We start from the raw sequence: 18,505 nt of genomic DNA on the forward strand, positions 1-18,505 counted from the left end.
CCCCACAGTGTGTTCAGTGTATATACAGAATACAGCATGAAGCATGCTAAATACCTCAATATGCATTCTAAATGCTGCAAAACAAGTGCAGCAATATTCTCCATATGGAAACATTTGACTTTATTCTACACCAGAAAGCACGAACAACAGTCAGAATTTCACTTTTTCTTTTTCACTTTCAACTGTTTATTAACTTTCAACTTTCAGATGATTTATTAAACAAGCTACTTTCTTGACTCCAATCCCAGTTGGAATGAGGAGGAACGTGGTTTTCAGCAGTTGAGGCTTTAACCTCTCCTGAACTTAAGGTCCAAGAAGGTTTGAGGAAAATGAGAGAAAACTGTGAAAGTTGTTGAAAGCCCTTCAAAACATCTCGGTTCACAGTGTCTCACCTGCCAGACGCCGATGTTCGCCGCTGGGTCCGAGAAGGGGCGCTTGAAGACGCGACACATCTTGAAGGCGTCAGAGTACACCTCTGTGACGTTGTTGAGGACGACCAGGACGGCAGCCAGAGGGTAGACGCAGGAGAACAGGCTGACGTAGCCGAAGAGCAGGAAGAGCTCCAGGTAGTCATCAAATGTGCCCTGACACCACCACCACACACACACACACACACACACACACACACACACACACACACACACACACACACACACACACACACACACACACACACACACACACACACACACACACACACACACACACACACACACACACACACACACACACACACACACAGCTCCTGCTCAGTCCTGTCACAGAAAAGGGGTGTGTGTGTGTGTGTGTGTGTGTGTGTGTGTGTGTGTGTGTGTGTGTGTGTGTGTGTGTGTGTGTGTGTGTGTGTGTGTGTGTGTGTGTGTGTGTGTGTGTGTGTGTGTGTGTGTGTTCTCACCAGGTAGGTGCTCATGTCGGCCTCCAGACGGACCTGCTCCTCCAGAGGAAGCTCCTGCTCCTCCAGAGTCCGTCTCTTCTGCACTCTGCGCAGTGTCTTCTTGTTGCGTCGCCTCTGGAGCCAGTAGGGCAGGAAGGCCTCCATCACCTGGTTCAGGATCTGACTGGTGATCAGCAGGGTGGCCAGACTCTGAGCGTGGGGTGGGGGTGGGGGGGATTGAGAACGAACAACCAAGTCATTGGCATGTTGTTATATGAAGATTTTACATTTGACATAAGCAAATAAAATCGAACGAAGAAGAGTTGGGATTTAGTGGTGGAGTAGTAGAACATATTGTGGGGGTGTAGTAGAGGGTCGAAAGAGGTGTAGTAGAAGGTGTGGTGGGGTGTAGTAGAACATATTGTGGGGGTGTAGTAGAGGGTCGAAAGAGGTGTAGTAGAAGGTGTGGTGGGGTGTAGTAGAAGGTGTAGTAGGGTGTAGTAGAAGGTGTAGTGGGTGTAGTCGAGGGTGTAATGAGGTTGTAGTGGGGTGTAGCAGAGGGTGTAGTGAGGTTGTAGTGGGGTGTAGTAGAAGGTGTAGTCGAAGGTGGAGTGAGGGTATAGTAGAAAGTGTAGTGAAGGTGTAGTAGAAGGCGTAGAATAGGGTGTAGTGAGGTTGCAGTTGGGTGTAGTAGAAGGTGTAGTCAGGGTGTAGAGGGGTGTAGTAGAAGGTGTACTGGGTGTAGTAGGAGTGTAACAGAAGGCGCAGTGGGGGTGTAGTAGGGGTGAAATAGGAGTGTACTGGTGGTGTAGTGGGAGTGTTGGTGTAGGATAGTAGGATAGTCGTAGAAGGTGTGGTGAATGTGTAGCGGGTGTAGTAGGAGTGTCATGGAGGTGTAGTGGGGGTGTAGGATAGTAGGACTGTCGTAGAAGGTGTGGTGAATGTGTAGTGGGTGTAGCAGAAGAAGTAGTGAGGAGGTAGTAGAAGGTGTAGTGAAAGTGTAGTAGAAGTTGTAGTAGGGTGTAGTAGATGTAGTGAGAGTGTAGTAGAGGGTGTAGTGGGGTGTAGAAGAAGGTGTACTATAGGTGTAGTGGGGTGTAGTAGAACATGTATTGGGGGTGTAGTAGAAGGTGTAGTGGGTTTAGTCGAGGGTGTAATGAGGTTGTAGTGGGGTGTAGCAGAGGGTGTAGTAGATGTAGTGATGGTGTAGTGGGGTCTAGTAGAGGGTGTAGTGAGGTTGTAGTGGGGTGTAGTAGAAGGTGTAGTGGGGTGTAGTACAGGGTGTAGTAGAAGGTGGAGTGAGGGTAGTGAGGTTGCAGTTGGGTGTTGTAGAAGGTGTAGTCAGGGTGTAGTGGTGTAGTAGAAGGTGTACTGGGTGTAGTAGGGGTGAAATAGGAGTGTACTGGTGGTGTAGTGGGAGTGTTGGTGTAGGATAGTAGGATAGTCATAGAAGGTGTAGTGAGGGTGTAGGGAGGGGGTAGTAATAGGTAGAGTGAGGGCATAGCAGAAGGTGTAGTGAGGGGGTAGTAGAAGGTGTAGTGAGGGTGTAGTAGAAGTGGTAGTGGGGTGTAGTAGATGTAGTGAGGGTGTAGTAGAAGGTGTAGTAGAGGGTGTAGTAGAAGGTGTAGTGAGGTTGTAGTGGGGTGTAGTAGAAGATGTAGTGAGGGTGTAGTAGAAGGCATAGTGAGAGTGTAGTACCAGGTGTAATGCGGGTGTAGAAGTTGTAGTGGGGTGTAGTAGAGGGTGTAGTAGAAGATGGCGTGAGAATGTAGTAGAAGGTGTAGTAGAAGGTGTAGCGGGGTGGTAGTGAGGGTGTAGCAGAGGGTGTAATGCCTGTGTAGAAGTTGTAGTGGGGTGTAGTAGAAGGTGTAGTGGGGTGTAGTAGGGTGTAGTAGAGGGTGTCGTAGAAGGTGTAGTAGAGGGTGTAGTGGGGGTGTAGTTGGTGTCTCCACCTGTCTGAGCAGCACCATGTCCTGCATGACGAAGGCGATGTAGAACAGGGAGGCGAAACAGTTGACGAAGTTGAACTGGGAGGAAAAGATCAGCAGTCAAACGTGATGGACGTGATGGAGCAGCACCACCACAGATACTCCCCACCAGCACCACCACAGATACTCCCCACCAGCACCACCACAGATACTCCCCACCAGCACCACCACAGATACTCCCCACCAGCACCACCACAGATACTCCCCACCAGCACCACCACAGATACTCCCCACCAGCACCACCACAGATACTCACCACCACAGATACTCCCCACCACAGATACTCCCCACCAGCACCACCACAGATACTCCCCACCAGCACCACCACAGATACTCCCCACCAGCACCACCACAGATACTCCCCACCACAGATACTCCCCACCAGCACCACCACAGATACTCCCCACCACAGATACTCCCCACCAGCACCACCACAGATACTCCCCACCAGCACCACCACAGATACTCCCCACCAGCACCACCACAGATACTCCCCACCAGCACCACCACAGATACTCCCCACCAGCACCACCACAGATACTCACCACCAGCACCACCACAGATACTCCCCACCAGCACCACCACAGATACTCCCCACCAGCACCACCACAGATACTCACCACCAGCACCTTGAGCACCAGGTGATTCTGATACGACGACTCCAGCCGGTGGTTTTCTGAACACACAGGAGAAACATGGCGCCGGTTAGAGATGCAGTGGAACAATGGAAACGTCACTCAGAGCCGCCGGAAACAACTTGTTATCAACGGTCTGACTCCACCTCCGGGCAGGCGGAGGACAAAGTGTCTTTTCTGAAACGCTGCTAATGCACATGCACACCATGGCCGTCGTAACTAGTTCTACTGCACATCCAACGTGGTGTTTTATTTTGACAGTCACGATAATAACAATCCAATTTGGTAGTTTTATTTTGACAGTCGCGATAATAACAATCCAACTTGGTACTTTTATTTTGACAGTCACCATAATAACAATCCAACTTAGTGGTCTGTCCTCTAGAATGTCTGTGTTCTCCTGTTGTTAATATTTAGAGCTCATTGTTCTCTGCTGTGTGTGTGTGTGTGTGTGTGTGTGTGTGTGTGTGTGTGTGTGTGTGTGTGTGTGTGTGTGTGTGTGTGTGTGTGTGTGTGTGTGTGTGTGTGTGTGTGTGTGTGTGTTTTCAGTACTAAAACTAACAACAGCACCCACTAGAGGTCCAACATGGACACTATCATTTTCAACCTTTCTGAAACAAAAAAATAAAAGATGACGGCTGCTCAAATGAAAAGGTTAAACGAGGCCAAAGAGACGCTGCTCCAGATATTTGATGATTTTAGAGGAAACATCTGGAGCACCTGACACCTCAGTGAACAGCACATCTGGCTTCAGTCTGTTTCAGTCACTGGACTTTTCCATCTGGCCAATGTTTTATCTCAGAATCTCATGTGGTTCAGTTTATTACTGTGGAGGACGAGGTGGAGGACAAGATGGAGGACGAGATGGAGGACAAGATGGAGGACGAGGTGGAGGACGAGGTGGAGGACGAGGTGGAGGACGAGAATACGTGTGAGGAGCAACTAGACAATCCGTCTGTCCTTTCCCCTCCTCGACCTCTCTACCTCTCTCTCTACCCGTCTCTCTACCTCTGCTCCACCTCTCTCTCTACCTCTGCTCCACCTCTCTCTCTACCTGTGCTCCACCTCTCTCTACCACTCTCTACACCTCTCTCTCTACCACTCTCTCTACCTCTGCTCCACCTCTCCCTCTACCTCTGCTCCACCTCTCTCTACCACTCTCTCTCTACCACTCTCTCTACCTCTGCTCCACCTCTCTCTCTACCTCTGCTCCACCACTCTCTACCACTCTCTACACCTCTCTCTCTACCACTCTCTCTACCTCTGCTCCACCTCTCCCTCTACCTCTGCTCCACCTCTCTCTCTACCTGTGCTCCACCTCTCTCTACCACTCTCTCTACCTCTGCTCCACCTCTCTCTCTACCTCTGCTCCACCACTCTCTACCACTCTCTACACCTCTCTCTCTACCACTCTTTCTACCTCTGCTCCACCTCTCTCTCTACCTCTGCTCCACCTCTCTCTCTACCTCTGCTCCACCACTCTCTACCACTCTCTACACCTCTCTCTCTACCTCTGCTCCACCTCTCTCTCTACCTCTGCTCCACCACTCTCTACCACTCTCTACACCTCTCTCTCTACCACTCTTTCTACCTCTGCTCCACCTCTCTCTCTACCTCTGCTCCACCACTCTCTACCACTCTCTACCACTCTCTCTCTACCACTCTCTCTACCTCTGCTCCACCTCTCTCTCTACCTCTGCTCCACCTCTCTCTCTACCTCTGCTCCACCACTCTCTACCACTCTCTCTCTACCTCTGCTCCACCTCTCTCTCTACCTCTCTCCCTACCTCTGCTGCACCTCTCTCTACCCCTGCTCCACCTCTCTCTCTACCCCTGCTCCACCTCTCTCTCTACCACTCTCTACACCTCTCTCTCTACCACTGCTCCACCACTCTCTACCTCTCTCTCTATCACTTGCTACCTCTCTGTACCACTCTCTCTCTACCACTCTCTACCTCTGCTCCACCTCTCTCTCTACCACTTTCTACACCTCTCTCTCTACCTCTGCTCCACCTCTCTCTCTACCTCTCTCTACCTCTGCTGCACCTCTGCTCCACCACTCTCTACCTCTGCTCCACCTCTCTCTACCTCTCTCTCGACCTCTGCTCCACCTCTCTCTCTACCACTCTCTACACCTCTATCTCTACCACTCTCTACCTCTCTCTACACCTCTATCTCTACCACTCTCTATCACTGCTCCACCACTCTCTACCTCTCTCTACCTCTCTCTACCTCTCTCTCGACCTCTGCTCCACCTCTCTCTCTACCACTCTCTACCTCTCTCTCTACCACTCGCTACCTCTCTGTACCACTCTCTACACCTCTCTCTCTACAACTCTCTACCACTGCTCCACCTCTCTCTATCTCTGCTCCACCTCTCTCTCTACCACTCTCTACACCTCTCTCTCTACCTCTGCTCCACCACTCTCTACCTCTCTCTCTACCACTCTCTACACTTCTCTCTCTACCTCTGCTCCACCTCTCTACCTATCTCTCAACCACTCTCTACCACTCTCTCTACCTCTGCTCCACCACTCTCTACCACTCTCTACACCTCTCTCTCTACCTCTGCTCCACCTCTCTCTCCATCTCTCCCCCGCCTCTCTCCACCTCTCTACCTCTGCTCCACCTCTCTCTACCTCTCCCTCTATCTCTGCTGCACCTCTCTCTCTACCTCTCTCTACCACTGCTCCACCACTCTCTACCTCTCTCTCTACCACTCTCTACCTCTCTCTACCACACTCTACACCTCTCTCTCTACCACTCTCTACCACTGCTCCACCACTCTCTACCACTCTCTACCTCTGCTCCACCTCTCTCTCTACCACTCTCTACACCTCTCTTTCTACCTCTGCTCCACCACTCTCTACACCTCTCTCTCTACCTCTGCTCCACCTCTCTACCCCTCACTCTACCTCTCTCAACCACTCTCAACCACGCTCTACCTCTGCTCCACCTCTCTACCCCTCGCTCTACCTCTCTCAACCACTCTCTCTACCTCTGCTCCACCACTCTCTACCTCTCTCTCCATCTCTTCCCCCGCCTCTCTCCACCTCTCTACCTCTCCCCCGCCTCTCTCTCTACCTCCCTCTACCAGAACCAGGGTCTGTATCTCCCCCATTCTATTTCTCCTCCTCTGAGTCTGGTTCAGCAGGTTCCTCCTCTGAGTCTGGTTCAGCAGGTTCCTCCTCTGAGTCTGGTTCAGCAGGTTCCTCCTCTGAGTCTGGTTCTGCAGGTTCCTCCACCTTTCCTCTGCTGCTCATGTGGATCTGTTGGGTTTTTCTCTGTTAAAAGCTCCTAGAAATGACTGTGTTGTATTTGGTGCTTTTTAAATAAAGTTGAATTGAATTACTGTAATGATGGCCAATAATGTGTGTAGTAGCAGAAACAGACCTAAGTCATCCAGGACCAGGACTGGCCCCTCCGGGACCAGGACTGGCCCCTCCAGGACCAGGACTGGCCCCTCCAGGACCAGGACTGGCCCCTCCAGAGGTACTCACCCCACTCAGTGAGGAACTCTGCAGCATATCTGTAGATGAGGTTCAGGACCTCTATGACCACGGCGTAGATGATACTGGGGATGAAGAGCAGGATCCCGGTCCAGAAGGTGGGGTCCTGGTCGTGGACCGTCAGTGCCCAGCCTTCCATCAGGAAGTAGATCATCATGACGTAGAGCGACAGGTACAGGCACAGCAGGACGAAGGGCACAGAGACCAGGTAGACTCGCAGGTGCCTCTTAGCGGCGGGGTAGACCGGCTCTTCGCGTCCCGTCACCGGGTTGAACCCCAGGACGCCGTGGAAACCAGGACGAGGTTCTTCGAAGGCCTTCTTCCTGCTCAGAGTTCCCCAGCGGAACGCCAGCGAGGCACTGCAGCGCTTCCATAACTGTAGGAGGAAGAGTCCAGACCATCAGGGTCAGCAGGGCCTCTAACCTGTCTGGTTCTGGTGGTTCTGGTTCAGGGACCACCGCCACCCGTTTACAGGAAGACTGAATGAAATTTAATGCACAAAGAAGTTACATTGGAGCCTAAGAGTATTTATGTTTAAGATTTATTTATTTATTTTTATTATTGTATTTGTACTTTTTCAGGACTTATATTCAGCCCAACCAGCCAAAGACACTTTGAAGTAGAACTGGGTTCTTCTGATTGGTTTTACTGAATACTGTTTATGTTGTAGTTTTTATACTTTATATGTTAGTCAAACTGATTCACTGGGTTTCATTTTTAATTCTTTTTTATTTGCCACAGAATCCAGGTGAAGTTGTTTAAGTTAAGATAAATAAGAGAAACAAGACTGCAGAGTGTAACTGGGGTTTATTGTTCTGACTGAATAAAGTTTAAATAAGTTCTGAAGTCGTTCTGAGAAGAATCAGGATTCAATAAGTGAGTTTTACAATAATTTCTAGGTAAACAAATCTTCTGCCAATAGTACTTTTAGCTTCAGACATCTTAGTTCTCCAGAAATACACTATTGAGTATCTTAGCAATAGTAATGTAAGTATCGGATCGGGAAAGTATCGGTATCGGCCAATACTCAATTCTGAAAGATCGGATTGGTATCGGGGACATAAAGTGTGATCAGGACGTCCCTAGTATATATATATATATATATATATATATATATATATATATATATATATATATATATATATATATATATATATATATATATATATATATATATATATATGTTATACGACAACATATATATATATATATGTGTGTGTATATTAGGGACGGAGCAACTAAGATGCCTGAAGCTAAAAGCACTATTGGCAGAAGCTTTGTTTAGCTAGAAATTATTGAATCAAAATTCTTCTCTTTTTCTTTAGTTGTTATAAACTGAGGAACATCCACACGACGATAAAACGATCTTTGTCCTCCCTGTCCTTCTCCCAACAAACCGTCCTCACCTCACTATGAACACGGCTCAACACGAGGCTTCAGGGCATGTAGTACACATGACAGGCCTTTAGGGGCGCTGTGACTCACCAAACACAATAAAAACGCAGAAGAAGACAGACCACATAGAAATTTAGAAGTAGACTTCTGCACATAAACACATAACCCACTATATATCACTCTAGTTTTATAGGTCTATGGCCCCTCTCCGCCTGCTTCTAGCTTCTGCAGCTCCACCCGAGCTTCTAGTCCCTGATTGTTCTGGTTATTAGGTGACGTAGCGGACCGTGGTTTTTTTTTGTTGTTTTTTTTTTAGATCGGCGGGGTGATCGGCTGGATTTGCCGATCCCCGATCACTCACAAATCACTAATATCGGCCCTGATCCGATATCTACCGGGACATCCCTAATATATATATATATATATATATATATATATATATATTTTTTTTTTTTTTTTTAAGCCGCACTTCCAACCTTGTCCAGTTGGTTCACACTGTTCTTCTCTCCTTGAGGCCAAATATTGATTCTATTCTAAAAAAGACTAAATGGTTTTAAACAGAATAATCCCACATGGTCTATCAGGAGACGAGTCTCAGTCCTCGTTCTGATTTGAAACGTCTATCAATGATTGACCAACGTTTCCTGTAGGAATCCCTGGATTCTACCATTTCCACTGAGACCTTGGAGGCTGTGGTTCAGTCAGATTGTGATTCTCTGCCTTCATGTATTCACTTTAACGTGCTCACTGGTTTTTCACTTCATTCTTTTGGGCGCTGGTGTGTGTGGTGCAGACCTCCATGTTAAAGTCTGTATTGTGCTGGGTGGGGTAGGCGGAGGGTGAGACCTCTGAACGCTTGTTATGTCAGAACATTCGGTTTCACAGACTCTTTCTCAGAATCTGTGTTTACAAGAGCAGCTTAGATACTAAATGCAATGTTTCTTTCTCTCTTTCATTCATCTCAGTTCTAAGAATTGGGAGGACTCTCATGAACTGATGACATTCAGCTCTATAGATCTATAAAAAAAGATAATAAAAACATGTTTTTCCACTCAGGCTGTTTACACGACAACATTTTGAGCAAAAACTCGTTTGTTCTGCGTTTTTGTTTCTGAAGAGTTTTCACGTTAATACAGCAGCGATTTGAAAACGACGTCCGACACAGAAACAGTAGAAATGCTAAAAAATGATATAGTTAATATGTTGGGCCACTACTTGGTGCTGTTGTTTGTTTTTGTAACGACACAGAATTAGTTTGTAATGTAATGACCACCGATACGCTGTAAACTTTAAGAACGGGAGTAATTACTACGGCTGAGGTGTGCATGCACAGCGTTTCACAGAAATGGCATTTTCCTTTGTTTCCATGGAGACGGACATGGAGTGTTTTCAAAAAGTTGCGTTTCCTCCCATTTCCAAGGAGAAAGCGTCAGAGCATATTTCAAAAAGTTCTACCTTGGGAGCTGTTTAATAAAAAAGTGATTTCAGCGGCTCCGAGCACCGGAGTTCAGTAAACCGACACTCGACACGCCCGGGGAGTTTATGGTTTTTACTGGCAGGTAGTGGAGTACACAGCCTAGGACAACACTGGACAAGACATACCATGTGGTTTGTGTGTCTCCGTACCTCCAGGATAATAGTGCACCACACCAGGTTGAAAGCAGCAAAGACCACATATTTGTCGTAGTCCTCCCAGTCGAACAGATAGTAAGGCACACCGATGAGAGCCATAGGCACCAGGGCGAACGTGAAGTACTCCAAGAAGCCGAAGTAGAGGGCCTGGCCCTCGCCATAGTAGTGTCTGATATCGTCTGGAGGACAAGAAGAAAGAGTGTGGATGCACAGGAACACAGACTGCAGACAAACACAGTAAGGAAAGGAGCTGGAGACAAGGAAACCAGGGAATAAGGACTTTATAGACTGATAGTCTGAACACAGATAGATTGATGGATCATCTTTGATAATCTAAATCATTGTTTTCATTTGAAACGGGAAGAATTGTTCTTCGACTCACCAAGCGGTTGAAAAGCCAACTTCACCTTCTTATACCAAGAGAAAGAAAGTCTCTTCAGTTCTTCTCTTTCATGCAGAGGAAACATTTGGACCAAGATGCCTTTGGACTGCAGACGACGAACTAGATGAAAACCAACACGTTACCCTCTCCAGCTGTAATTACACTCTCTGCCACATGGTGGCAACAGATTACAACATTTAACATGCAACTGTCAGAAAATGAACAAAATACTTTCTGAGTGTACTTTCCATGTGCTCAGGTTTCCTTCAGCTACTCCAAAAAACATGCATGTGAGGTTAATGGACGACCGTAAACGGATGTAAATATGAGTTTGTAGTGTCGTCTGTCTTTCTGTGTGTGTCCAGTTTATAACCCGTCTTCATCTATACATGGATAATAGATGGTTTCAAGGAGCCTTCACACATGAACAAGTCTAACAAACCCTCGTAAGAGCCAGGATCCCGGCTTTTGAACCGTGTCCTGACACTGAGGCCCCGTTTACACAAAGTTTCAAGTGAAAACGTGATGTTTATGCGTTTTCACTCTTCTTGTACTTTGGATACTTTTTGTTTTGACAGTCACCGTAACAACAATCCAAGTTGGTACTTTTATTTTGACAGTCACAGTAATAACAATCCACCTTGGTGGTTTTATTTTGACAGTCACCATAATAACAATCCAACTTGGTGGTTTTATTTTGACAGTCACAGTAATAACAATCCACCTTGGTGGTTTTATTTTGACAGTCACAGTAATAACAATCCAACTTGGTGGTTTTATTTTGACAGTCACCATAATAACAATCCAATTTGGTGGTTTTATTTTGACAGTCACCATAATAACAATCCAACTTGGTGGTTTTATTTTGACAGTCAGCGTAATAACCATCCAATTTGGTGGTTTTATTTTGACAGTCACCATAACAACAATCCAACTTGGTGGTTTTATTTTGACAGTCACCGTAATAACAATCCAACTTGATGGTCTGTCCACTAGAATGTTCTCCTGTTGTTCATGTTTAGAGCTCATTGTTCACTGCTGTGTGTGTGTGTGTGTGTGTGTGTGTGTGTGTGTGTGTGTGTGTGTGTGTGTGTGTGTGTGTGTGTGTGTGTGTGTGTGTGTGTTTCCAGCACTAAAACTAACAACAGCACCAACAAGTGGACCAACATGGAAACTACATTGTTTTCAGTGTTTCTGTCATTTCCAGGTAAACAGACATCCTTTTTAAAATGTTGTCGTCTAAACGTGAAACTTTTCTGAAATGAAAACTGACGTGTGTTTTCTTGACTCGTCGTCTAAATGAGGCCTGAGGTTGTTCATGTTGATGTGGGAATGATTTGAAGGAGGATTCACTGACTTCCTGTTGACAGGAGAACGTCACTGCTGTCCTGTTGCATAAACTCACGTCCCCCAGCTGAACATGCAGCTTCATTTTCCAAAAACAAAAGCCCACAGAGAAACACTGAGAGGGATTATTTTGCACAATGAGCCAATTCCCAGCGTCCAACACACCAGAGAGCAAACTACAAGTGTTTGAAGGGCCAATCTCTTCATCTGCCACTTTCTGAGTGGATCATTTGTGGGGAAATGATTCCGCTCAGTCTGATTTGTCGAACACGGGAGCTGAATAGAGCGTCCTATCTCCGCCGCTGGTCCATTGCTTCCTTATCTGCCGGTTGGAATACTGCTCTGCATTTGCATATTTATTTTTTCCATACTGAAGCCAGAACGGAGGAGAGAGAGGCAAAGAATGCAGCGAAGGGTTTATACAAAAGCAGCAACTTACTAACGTCACTTCAGTTAAAAAAACAAACAGTCACACAGACGTAGTGACATTCTGTGGAAGAACCCAAACATTAGAGCTGCGCCTGTGGAGTCCCTGCTACATTCACACAATTATGATGACTGGGGCTATTAACTCTTTCATTAAGAAATTAATTAATCCGTCTTTACAAATGTCATCATGTAGAAAATCCTCTTTTTCTGGCATTTCAATTATGCTGCAACAGCATCACGTAACCAGATTCTCTCTGTTTCAGAACAACAACATGGGGAAACCTTAACAGCGTGTCAAAGGTTTGGTTAGGAAACAGATGATCCAGGAGGCAGAGGGGCTGCAAAGGGGAAACGTTTGTGAAAGCAGAGATCAGTTCATGTTTCCCTGATAGATCCACACCACAGTCTCCTCACTGACTTCCTGGGAACGTCGGTTTCATTTGAGCGGCTGCGTTTGAGATGTGATCCGGAACCAACAAGAGAAAACATCAGTCTTGGTTCTCATGCAGACGTTCCAGCTGGCGAGGGGAGGAGATGTGACGTAGAGCGCAGTGCATTCTGGGTAGTAAACAACAAGGCAAACTGCGTGTGGCAGAGAGGTGATGTGAATCAGGTGTGCTGCCTCACCTGTCTGTCCATAACGGAGGAGCCGCCGGACTCACGGGGGACAAGCAGAGGACACACAGTGGACAGAGACTGAAAGGGGAGCAGTGTGTCTAAAGGTTATGATTGTGGAAACTCTGGGACTCTGTGGAGGACTCTGTGGAGGGACTCAGTGGAGGGACTCAGTGGGGGGATTCAGTGGGGGGGACTCAGTGGACCCCGACGGTGGCGGGGACAACTGCCACACTGCGTGAATAAGAACACGTAGATAAAGAAAGAAAAATTTGTAAAATATCTCACAGGTAGACATGAAGTAGAGAGGAGGAAGTAGAGAAGGAAGACATCGAGAGGAGGAAGAAGTAGAGAGGAGGAAGTAGAGAAGGAAGACATCGAGAGGAGGAAGACATCGAGAGGAGGAAGAAGTAGTGAGGAAGAACAGAGGAAGAAGTAGAGAAGGAAGACGTCGAGAGGAGGACGAAGTAGAGAGGAAGAAGAAGTAGAGAGGAAGAAGAAGAGGAGGAAGAAGAAGAAGAGGAGGAAGAAGAAGAGGAGGAAGAAGAAGTAGAGAGGAGGAAGAAGTAGAGAGAAAGTAGAGAGGAGGAAGAAGTTGTGAGAAAGAAGTAGTGAGGGCGAAGGAGAGGAAGTAGTGAGGAAGAAAAAGTGAGGAAGAAGAAGAGAGGCGGAAGTAGAGGAGGAGGAAGAAGTAGGAAGAACAGAGGAAGAAGTAGAGAGGAGGAAGATGTAATGAGAAAGAAGGAGAGGAAGTCGTGAGGAAGAAGAGAGGGAGAAGTAGAGAGGAGGAAGAGAGGAAGAAGTACTGAGGACGAAGGAGAGGAAGTCGTGAGGAAGAAGTACTGAGGAAGAAGAGGAGGAGGAGGAAGAAGTAGTAGGAAGAAGAGAGGGGGAAGTAGAGAGGAAGAACAAGAGAGGAAGAAGAAGAGGAGGAAACAGAGAGGAAGAAGAAGAGATGAAGAAGAGAGGAAGAAGAAGTGAGGAAGAAGTAGAGGAGGAGGAGGAAGAAGAGGAAGAGTAGAAAAGAAGTAGTGAGGAAGACTCATTGATATCTGGACTGAATATATCCCATTAGCCACGAGCTAACTAGCCTAGCCACTAAATGCAAAAGGGGCGGGACCTCCTCTTCCAGTCTGGACCAATCAATGAGCCGTGTTTCTTGTTTACTTGCTCTCTGGTCAGTGTGTTTCAGGGACAGCGCCCCCTAACCAGCAGCTGGTGTAACTGCAGGAGGTTTTCCAGGAGGTTTGATCTGGTGAACGACACTGAACCAAACGAAGGGCTGAACACGGTTGGCTCCGCCCCCTTGCAGGTGGACTGAGTCCCAGACTCTCCAGTGTGAAAGGCCTCTGACTGATTCCATGGAAGCAGAACCACTTTCAGTCCAAACCGATCACACATCAGAGGTGTCAAACACATTTTAGCACAATTTCATCTTGAGTGACCCGGACCGGTCAAATAGTGTCATTCATCCATCCATCCATCCATCCATCCCTCCATCCATCCATCCCTCCATCCATCCATCCATCCATCCCTCCCTCCATCCCTCCCTCCATCCATCCATCCTCCCTCCTCTTATCCGGGGCCGGGTCGTGGAGGCAGCAGTCTAAGCAGGGATGTCCAGACCTCCCTCGTCCCAGACATTGTCCTCCAGAGTGTCCTCGGTCTGCCCGAGGCCTCCTACCGAATAGTGTCATTAATACCTTCAAATCTAAACTTTTTCTTTATGGTGACGCAGAGTACACAAGATGAACATTGATATATTTACAATACAGATATTAATATAATAATGTGAAGCTGTGGGGACTTCAGCTTCTTTACAGGTTAAATAGAAATGATCATCCACACGTCCCAGTGTTTGTTTACCTAGTTACCAGTTACCAGCACGTGGTACCTGGACACTATGTTTGTTTACCTAGTTACCAGTTACCAGCACGTGGTACCTGGACACTATGTTTGTTTACCTAGTTACCAGTCACCAGCACGTGGTACCTGGACACTATAGCCTCGTTTCCACAGTGCTCCTTGGTGCCGGTGCCGGTCGGGTGGGGTCGGCTATCCGTAACCAGACCCATTACACGGGGAACGGTTTGAAATGTAGGCGGGGTTATGAACGGTGTCGTAATCATGCAGGATGTGACGCCATAACGGGAGGACATTTTCAAAAAAGTTTCCTGATTGCTGCAGAAGAAGTGATTGGAAATGGCTGCTTGCTGGGAGAACAGGTCGCCACGGACCAATGAGCAGACGGCAGTGTTGAAGCTCCTCCCCCTCATATCCGGCACACTGTGCCTGGTACCCCAAGTGGAGGGGTAGCGAGAAATGGTTACCAATGGTACCGGTTGGTAACAGTTCTGAGTCAGTGGAAACGCACAACAACCGGTTCCGACCTGACCCGTACCGGCACCAAGGGGCACTGTGGAAACCGGGCTTATGTTTGTTTACCTAGTTACCAGTTACCAGCACGTTGTACCTGGACACTATGCTTGTTTACCTAGTTACCAGTTACCAGCACGTGGTACCTGGACACGATGCTTGTTTACCTAGTTACCAGTTACCAGCACGTGGTACCTGGACACGATGCTTGTTTACCTAGTTACCAGTTACCAGCACGTTGTACCTGGACACTATGCTTGTTTACCTAGTTACCAGTTACCAGCACGTGGTACCTGGACACGATGCTTGTTTACCTAGTTACCAGTTACCAGCACGTGGTACCTGGACCTGCCTCACATCAGACTCACTTTGTTCACTATTCAAGCTTTTGAATCGATCAGAAGAAAACACAGATGTGTGTGAAGATTCCTTGTTAATGTCCAGCTGAACACCACCACCTTCACCTCACCTCTCCACCACCTTAACCTCTCCATCACCTTCACCTCTCCACCACCTTCACCTCTCCACCACCTTCACCTCTCCATCACCTTCACCTCTCCACCACCTTCACCTCTCCACCACCTTCACCTCTCCATCACCTTCACCTCTCCATCACCTTCACCTCTCCACCACCTTCACCTCTCCACCACCTTCACCTCTCCATCACCTTCACCTCTCCACCACCTCACCTCTCCACCACCTTCACCTCTCCACCACCTTCACCTCTCCATCATCTGCAGCCGAGCCCAGCGTGTGGAACATGGAGGCCAGATCCCATAAGGAGCGCTTGTTTTGCTGACCAGGAGTTTAACTTTGACAGGTCATGAAATCCAAAACCTCAGAGACGTGGTCACTTAGCAGGAGGCTGATCTCCCCTGACTGTCCAGTGGCAGCGCGGCGCTCTCGTTTCAGAAACGTTTCACATTTACAAGGCAACAATTCAATAATGACGAAGTCAGCAATCCTGGCTGTTTGTGTTAGTGATGAAACCACACACACACACACACACGCACGCACGCACGCACACAGACAGACAGACAGACAGACAGACAGACAGACAGACAGACAGACAGACAGACAGACAGACAGACAGACAGACAGACAGACAGACAGACAGACAGACAGACAGACAGACAGACAGACAGACAGACAGACGATTATTACAGGAGACAGACGTGCACATTTGTGTTAGCGTGAGACTGCACTAAAAGTGAAAAGCTGTGGAGCCGGGACACGTCAGAGGGACGAGCGGTGGGGGACAGACTCACTGATAGATTTCCCCGGGTAGAGTTTGGCCTGGCTGTGTCCGGGGACGTGACTCTCGCCTTTGGCTCGCAGGTTGTCCAGCTCGTGTTTGACGATGTACTGACACTCGGCCATGCTGAGGAAGTCATCGCCGTCCCCTGGAGAGACGGGAGGTCAACAGGACAATGCTGCTGGTCCACACCAGTCATGGACGAAACATCATTCAGATGTATGGAGGCAGAGTTTGTCTGGGGGGTTATTAAAAAGTCTATACCCCCCATCAAATGACAATGAAAAAACACAAAATGTGGGAAGAGAGGACAGGAGAGGAGAGGAGGGGATTAGAGGAGAGGAGAGGAGGAGAGGAGAGGAGAGGAGAGGAGAGGAGGGGAGGGGGGAGAGGAGAGGAGAGGAGAGGAGAGGAGAGGAGAGGAGAGGAGGAACCTTCACACAAGGTCGCAGGTAATGTTCTGCAGGATTAACCATAGGGGGCGCTCCCAGACACACACACACAGTGTAACCGCTCTGCAGTTGTGTTATTGTTATTGTTGCAATGGTTCAGAGAGGATGTTCTGTTGGAGACTGAGTGTGTGTGAATGTGTGAGTGTGTGTGTGTGTGTGTGTGTGTGTGTGTGTGTGTGTGTGTGTGTGTGTGTGTGTGTGTGTGTGTGTGTGTGTGTGTGTGTGTGTGTGTGTGTGTGTGTGTGTGTGTGATTCAGTAATGTGTTAAATCCCAGCTCAGACTACCTTCAGGCAGTTTGAAGAGGTCAGGGACTGACGGCGTTCCACTCAGATTCTAACTTCCTGTTTACCTTTGAAGTCGTTAAAGTTGAGTTTGTTGGCGCAGGTGAAGCCCCTCATGGACCCGTCGCTGTACTCCTTGAAGAGCCCCACGTCCTCGGCCCCGGACAGCAGCCTCTGTCTGGACGCGCCCACCAGGAACACGTTGGGGTTGGTTTTCTCCCGGGCCTCCACTCCTGGACCCAACTGCCCCACCAGAAGCTCTGCGCCTGGAGGGGGTGGAGGGTTAATACCCTGGGGTGGAAGACGAGGAGAACGACAGCCAGGGAAGTTCCACACCTCCGTGGTGCTGTGGGTCTCTGATCCTGCTCAGCAGCCATGCGATGGCCTCCTCCCGGGTGTCCGAGGCCAGCTCCAGCACCACCAGCGGGGTGAAGGTGGATCCGGCGCCCCCTGCTGGCGGCTCCTGCAGCATGGCGCCCGGTTCGCTGGACCCCTGAAGCACAAGGTGGAGAACAGATGGGTGCAGCAGCCCCTCCAGGCTGACGTGTCAACACACGATGCAGCAGCAGACACGAAGCTGCTGCACACTTTCATTGGACGGCCTGTCCAGATGTGATCCAGTCCCCAGCAGAGGCTAAAGCGTCCCCAGACTCTGGAACGTCCACTAACAAGCTGGCTCTGTCCTGTTTAGTCCTCATTGGTCTCAAACCGTTTTAATAAAGTTGAGCTCAGAGAGGATTCCTGGGTTATGTTTACTTCTAACGCTTCAGCTTTATCCTGCATTTCATCCCTTTAATACAAACATGAAGTAAAGATGAAACACTGAATTGATCAATCTTAAACTGTCCCTCATAAACTATCAAGTCAAGTCACAACATTACTGGCTAATCGTGGCTCATTCCGTTATGACAGATAGTTGAGATAAGATCAGACTCATGTTCGACTGCATCCTTTACATCACAAACACTAGTTCTTTGATGCTGCTCATTGTGAGACCAGGGTTCAAGGGTCATGGGAAACAGCAGACCTCAGCAAATGAAGGCTCAGGCTAAAGGCCCTGGACACTCCCTCGAGAAGAAGTGCTCTTCTTCACTGGGACAAATCGTACTCCCAGAAGACGATGGACGCACTCCCAGGCAACGCCCAACGCCTGGCATGGCCGCAGCCTCCATTAGTGTGTGAATGTGTGTGTGAATGGATGAATGTGATAAATGATGGAAAGCACTTTGGGGGTGATCATGCTGTAGAAAAGATCTATAAGTAAAGTCCATTTACCATTTTTAACAATTTTAACAGCAGCAGCTGAGGGATGTGTTCAGGTACTTCCTGTAACT

General features: G+C 48.1%; 1 protein-coding gene across 2 annotated transcripts in view; it reads right to left on the reverse strand.

The window, feature by feature from the left end:
• The window catches only part of ano10a (anoctamin 10a), a 59,101-nt gene that overhangs the window by 38,542 nt on the left and 2,054 nt on the right, over positions 1-18,505 (reverse strand). Inside the window, exons 3-12 of one of the 2 annotated variants that reach the window (XM_080494039.1) lie at positions 17,508-17,664; positions 17,240-17,437; positions 16,451-16,585; positions 10,416-10,535; positions 10,028-10,212; positions 6,998-7,382; positions 3,483-3,538; positions 2,827-2,901; positions 896-1,084; positions 393-584 (exon numbers count right to left, since the gene is read on the reverse strand). In XM_080494039.1, the coding sequence (XP_080350165.1) occupies positions 393-584; positions 896-1,084; positions 2,827-2,901; positions 3,483-3,538; positions 6,998-7,382; positions 10,028-10,212; positions 10,416-10,535; positions 16,451-16,585; positions 17,240-17,437; positions 17,508-17,643 (1,671 nt within the window). In that variant the 5' untranslated portion in view covers positions 17,644-17,664. The remainder of the gene's footprint in view (positions 1-392; positions 585-895; positions 1,085-2,826; positions 2,902-3,482; positions 3,539-6,997; positions 7,383-10,027; positions 10,213-10,415; positions 10,536-16,450; positions 16,586-17,239; positions 17,438-17,507; positions 17,665-18,505) is intronic. The other variant, XM_080494040.1, reaches the window with a different exon arrangement.

The sequence above is a fragment of the Lipophrys pholis genome, assembly GCF_963383615.2.
Source record: "Lipophrys pholis genome assembly, contig: SCAFFOLD_79, whole genome shotgun sequence".
Lineage (NCBI taxonomy): Eukaryota > Metazoa > Chordata > Actinopteri > Blenniiformes > Blenniidae > Lipophrys > Lipophrys pholis.